Below are 5,810 nucleotides of genomic sequence, written 5' to 3' on the forward strand. Positions count from 1 at the left end.
TTAAAAAGATGATTTTTTTTCCTCCCTAGCGACGTGGTTAATACATTTTACGTCGGTTACGGTATGATTTTTGACATGTAATATACTTTAGACGTCTATTCTTTTCTGTAAGCGTCGTCTAAGTTTGTCGAAGTTTTCATTTTTTTGCGTTTTTATATATTTTAGACATCAATTGTTTATTTTATTTAGTGAACGTAGTATATGTTAACCACGACGGTTTCTACGTTATACACGAGGGTATTCCTTCAAATAGAGACATGGATAACTTTTTTTATGTCGGTGTTTATGTAGTTCTTGATATGTAACATTCTTTAGACGTCTCTGTTTTTTAAAAATCGTCGTATAATGTTGTCGAAGTTTTCTTTTTATGCTATTTATATATTAATTAGACGTTGGTTATTATTTTGGTATGATGTTGAATGTCTTAACGACGTCGGTTATTTGCCGTCGTTGTTTTATGTATCAAAAGATGGCGGTCGATTTCATGACGGTTTGAAAACCTTCTAGACGATGAGAATTCTCGTCGTCTACTTCAATTTTTGTAGTAATGATATATATATATATATATATATGCATTTGAAAACTAATTAATAGAGCTTTTCAGTGAAATTTATATCTCAATTGGTTCAGAATTAGAAAAATTAATTGTGATTGCAGCTTGTATTGTTTTTGTCATGAATTACGAATGTTATTTTCATCTTAAACAAATTTCTGAACTTTTACACCACCAACTCTTGAGGTAACAATCAGGTATTGATGATAGTAAAGACTAGAAGTTAACATTCACCTGAAAAATTTAAGACGACTAGAGAAATTTATATGGAGCTCTCATATCAAAGAATGAGTAACAAAGTTTGCCTAGAAATTAATAGCCCAAAAATTTCATAAACATCGACTTTATTTCAAGAATAAGATACACACGACAAAAAATTAAGCACTCCCTTGTGCATCTTAAAATATATTCTTCGTCTCTATGGAATTAATAAGGCCAAACATCCCATGTGCGCGATGATGATCCTTAGCAATTCATCTTATTGCTAAACAAGGCATGTTGGCTAGGAAGTTATTTTCATATTAATATGGAGATTTTATGGTGTTTGCCACATCAATGACAAAGCGGTACTTAACATCAGCCTTGGCAACTCGTTCAAGGGCAGTGTTCACATAATCCATTGGAATAACTTCAACATCTGCTGTGATATCGTGCTTTGCTGCAAAGTCTATCATCTCTTGGGTCTCTTTCATTCCCCCAATTGCACTGCCAGCAACAAGCTTCCTCCCTAGTAATTAAATCACAGAATTTAGTTTATTTTGGTCTTAGAGATAGAGTTTAGATTACGCTGAAAAAAAAAAAGTACTGAGCAAAACTAGGCCGAAAATAAAATGAACTTACCCAAGATTAAAGGGAAAACTGGTAGCTCAGGAGGCTGGATTGGAGCACCAACCAGAATTAGTTTTCCATTGGTCTTCAACAGGCCAACCAAATGCAAGAGAGGGTGAGCGGCTGAAACTGTATCGATGATACCATCCATTGTACCCATGGCAGCCTAATTCCATATAGTGCAATATTGATATGCAAGTACAGAGAATAAATTTAGACCCAAAAAAAGTACAAAGAATAAATATAATTTTTTGGAAGAAATTAGTGCATGTAGGCGTTACTCAAAACGAGAATTATTGCTAGCTAATGTACCTGTAATTGCTCTTGGTCGTGACTAATCAGAAATTCATCAACACCAAGTTGTTCCACAGCTTCCTTCTTCTTATTGGGGGAGGTACTTATCACAGTAACTTTTGCTCCAACAGCTTTGGCAAACTTCACGGCCATATGGCCAAGGCCACCAAGCCCCACCACACCCAAATGCTTTCCAGGCTCCATCAGTCCAAAGTATCTCATAGGGCTGTAAACTGTGATCCCAGCACACAGCATTGGGGCAGTACCTTGTAGTGGAAGGTTTTTGGGGATTTGAACGACGAAGTGCTCATCGACTACTATCTTGTCGGAGTATCCACCGAAGGTTCTTGATCCGTCTTCGTGGTGTTTGTTGTAGGTCCACACCATTTTGGGGCAGTAGTTTTCCAGGTCCTGTGTACAGTTGTCGCATGAGCGACATGAACCCACCATGCACCCAACTCCGGCTATGTCTCCTACTTTGAATTTTGTGACATTGCGCCCCACCTTTGTCACTTCTCCTACAATCTCGTGTCTGCAAAATTTTGATGAAAATGCATATTATTTTCCGAGTTATTTTCATGCCTTCTCATTATTTATAGGGTGACATTTGAGATTAAATTCCATGTACTAAGCTTAGTTGAACCAATAAATTAAATAATGTACCCTGGGACAATGGGATATATGGTCATTCCCACTTCGTCCTTAGCGAGGTGAAGGTCTGAGTGGCAAATTCCACAATAAAGTATCTTCATGCTGATATCATTATCACCATTGCCTCTGCAAGTACCCCAAAAAATAAAAAAACCACACAAGTTTGGTGAAGCCTATATCTTAAGCATTAATAATTCAAAATGAGGTCTAGAGTAAACCGATATTTAAATGAACAAAAAATTGTCACGTAAGATTTAGAGAAATGGTGTGGAAAGGGAAGAACAAGTAACTCAAATACCTCCTGGTGAAGTGGAAAGGAGAAAGAACACCAGAGGAATCTCTAGCTGCCCATCCGTAGGCTTTCACTGCTTGTTCTTCGGCCCCTGATATTTCTTGAGACATTATTGTACCTTAATCAATATTGTGTATGATCTGTGTATGTAGCTTGAGAGAATTGAAATGAGGCAGATTGTTGTGGTGTCTTGGTTGGGGTTTTACGAAGAGATGTATAGCATATGGTTGGGTAAGCTCCAAGAAAGAAAGTAATGCACCAGTTGGCGGAAATATTATATCATATGCATATTTGAAACTGTGAGAATCAGCAATGACGTAGTGCGATCGACTTGCCGGCCATGTATGAATTTTCTCCTCCTACTTTTCAAACCATTTTAAAAGTTTTTACCCCATCCTCAAGCCAAAGAACATGCGTTGACCAAATCAACGGAGCCACCAAGACAAAATTATATAAGGGGAGAAGAAAAACCACAATTCTTAATTGGATGAGTCTTGCCTCTTGGAACATATTTGATTACCTTATGAAGATAGAGGCATCCACAGAGGGAGGATTAAATCGGGAGAGGAGATCAGTTTAGGAGAAGATCGGTTAGAGCGAGTCTTATTTATTTTTTCTATCTGCTAAAAGTGTAACGTTGAATTTAATATCTACTTTGGAGATGCTCTTAGTTTGTTGGCCTCTTGGAATCGGTGGTGTAGATGTTATGTTGATGTATTTGATTGTATTATTGAAGTTTATCTAATGAAATTTCTGTTTGATAAAAAAAAAAAAAATTGTTGGATTTGATCTTATTTCTAAAGGGGATTATTTATATATATACACACATATGTTATAACATCAATTTTTAAAGATTTTTTTATTTATAGGCATATATATAACTCTCTCAATCTTGGTGAAAATTGATCCAACAATTATATATGCGAGCATTTTTAAGAGAATCTCCAAGGGAGATGTCAAATATCAAACATTAAATTTGAATTTGATGGCTTATGTTGTAATTTGAAATATAATAAAGTTTTACATTCCACCCGATATCTCAAATTAAAATATTATTTTATTACATTAGAATTGATTGATTTATTACTTTCTAACCACATTAATTAAAAATAATAATTAAATAATTAAATAACATCACAAAGTCAAACATAAAAAAAATTACAGCAGAATGGAGACATTTTTCCACTTTGAATTTAAGGAGATGCTTCATCAATGACAAAACGATACTTAACGTCACCCTTGTCAAGTCGGTCAAGGGCAGTGTTCACATAATCCATTGGAACAACTTCCACATCTGCTGTGATATTGTGTTTTGCTGCAAAATCTATCATCTCTTGTGTCTCTTTTAGTCCTCCCATTGCACTACCCGCAATAAGTTTCCTCCCTGTTTTTTTACACACCAAAAAAAAAAAAAAAACAAACAAACAAACAAACTCCCCATATCAATTACATAAATTTGAAATCACTATAATTTGTGAAACTATTTTGTGAAAAAAATAATAATAATAATAACCAAATAACAAGAAAGCAGAAAAAAATTAATAATAATAATAGGGGAAGGGAAATTACGTACCCATAATTATAGGAAAGACTGGTAGCTCAGGGGGCTCAATTGGAGCACCCACCAAAATTAGTTTTCCACTAGTCTTGAGCAAGCCAATCAAAGGCAAGAGAGGGTGAGGGGATGAAACGGTGTCAATGATACCATCCATAGTTCCCATGGCAGCCTAAAATATTATATGAAAATTAGTATTATACTGAACACATTGGCTTTTTTTCTTTGCGATTGAGGGCAATGTAAACAATTTTTTAATAAATAAAAAATCTTATTAATTACCTCTAGTTGCTCCTGATCATGACTGACCAAAAAAGAATCAGCACCAAGCCTTTCCACTGCTTCCTTCTGCTTGCTTGGAGAAGAACTTACCACCGTGACCTTCACACCAAACGCTTTGGCAAACTTCCCCTAGGCCGCCAAGCCCGACCACACCCAAGTGCGTGGTGGGCTTCGAGAGGCAAAATGTTTCAGGGGGCTGTACACGGTAATCCCGGCACACAACAATGGGGCAGTACCAGCTAATGCAAAACCATTTGGGATTAGGACTGCATAGCGCTCCTCCACAACCATGTTATCAGAATACCCACCAAAGGCTCTTGTCCCATCTTCATGCTGTCCTTGGAAGGTCCATAACATTTTGGGACAATAATTTTCCAAGTCTTGTTTGCAGTTATCGCATGAGCCACATGAACCTACTATGCAACCCACTCCGGCTATATCCCCAACTCTAAATTTAGTGACATTTTTCCCAGTTCTTATCACTTGCCCCACAATCTCATGCCTACAAAAATCATCACAATATAGTGTAATCCAGCTTCATCACCTGAAAAGAAATTTTACCCGGGGACAGTTGGATAGAGGGTCGGCCATATTTTGTTCTTGACCAGATGAATGTCTCCATGGCAAATTCCACAGTAGAGTATCTTTACGGTAATATCATCATCGCTGTTAGCTCTGAACCCAAAAGCATGCAACGATCGTCTTGTTAAGTCAAAAATTAAGCTAGTTTTAGCGCAAATACGATAAACCAAATTGCCCATCATAATATAAAAGATTTCGAGTCTCTCCATCCATTAACAATTGGTTTTACGTACGTTGATTATGAAAAAAGAAAATGTTTGAGTTACCTCCTAGTGAAGTGAAAGGGGGAGAGAACTCCCGAGGAATCTCTAGCAGCCCATCCATAGGCATTGACAGGTGGTTTTGCTTCAAATGCTGCTTTAGTCATTGGCCCTATGTTGAGAGATTGATCAAAGACGTGAAAGCTAGCTCCAATTTACCGAAGATTAAAAGTTGTTTTGGATTTGAGATGAGTATATATTTATAGCAATAATTTCGCGGGATTAGAATGTAGAAGTGTATGCAACAGATGTGTTGCTGTCAGCAATGACGTTTTTTCTACCTACTTTTCAAAACCTTTACCTTCTTATGATGTGTATGAGAGATTCAAACTCCGAAAATGGACTTAAGTGTTGGATTTTTATATTTATTTTATTATAAGATTCAAACCTTTATTATTAGTTTAAATAATAATATGAAGAGTAATAACTGTTCGATTTAAAAGGACAGTCATAATCTTTTATTAAAGATTTTCGTAAAGTCATGTCTCATGTAAATGAGAAATTTTTGTATCC

At 36.2% G+C, this 5,810-nt stretch overlaps 1 protein-coding gene and 1 pseudogene across 1 annotated transcript; both read right to left on the reverse strand.

Annotated features, from left to right (window-relative positions):
* Positions 1 to 982: 982 nt before the first annotated feature.
* On the reverse strand, positions 983 to 2,794 carry LOC117630820 (probable mannitol dehydrogenase). Its single transcript, XM_034363608.1, has 5 exons — positions 2,625 to 2,794; positions 2,339 to 2,452; positions 1,694 to 2,207; positions 1,394 to 1,547; positions 983 to 1,280 (listed from the first exon to the last, which is right to left on the reverse strand). The coding sequence occupies exons 1-5, from the start codon at positions 2,726 to 2,728 to the stop codon at positions 1,075 to 1,077; spliced, it is 1,092 nt and encodes a 363-aa protein (XP_034219499.1). The 5' UTR covers positions 2,729 to 2,794; the 3' UTR covers positions 983 to 1,074.
* A 1,017-nt stretch (positions 2,795 to 3,811) lies between these two features.
* LOC117630434 lies at positions 3,812 to 5,404 on the reverse strand (annotated as a pseudogene).
* Between the last annotated feature and the right edge of the window lie 406 nt (positions 5,405 to 5,810).

The sequence above is a fragment of the Prunus dulcis genome, chromosome 6 (genome assembly GCF_902201215.1).
Source record: "Prunus dulcis chromosome 6, ALMONDv2, whole genome shotgun sequence".
NCBI lineage: Eukaryota > Viridiplantae > Streptophyta > Magnoliopsida > Rosales > Rosaceae > Prunus > Prunus dulcis.

Excerpts from the sequence above, each read along its gene's own strand:
- LOC117630820 (XM_034363608.1), bottom strand. The coding sequence starts at position 2,728 with ATGTCTCAAGAAATATCAGGGGCCGAAGAACAAGCAGTGAAAGCCTAC. Across the intron at positions 1,548-1,693 it reads ACGACCAAGAGCAATTACAG|GCTGCCATGGGTACAATGGA; the intron begins GTACATTAGCTA and ends ATATGGAATTAG. Across the intron at positions 1,281-1,393 it reads AGTTTTCCCTTTAATCTTGG|GGAGGAAGCTTGTTGCTGGC; the intron begins GTAAGTTCATTT and ends TTTAATTACTAG.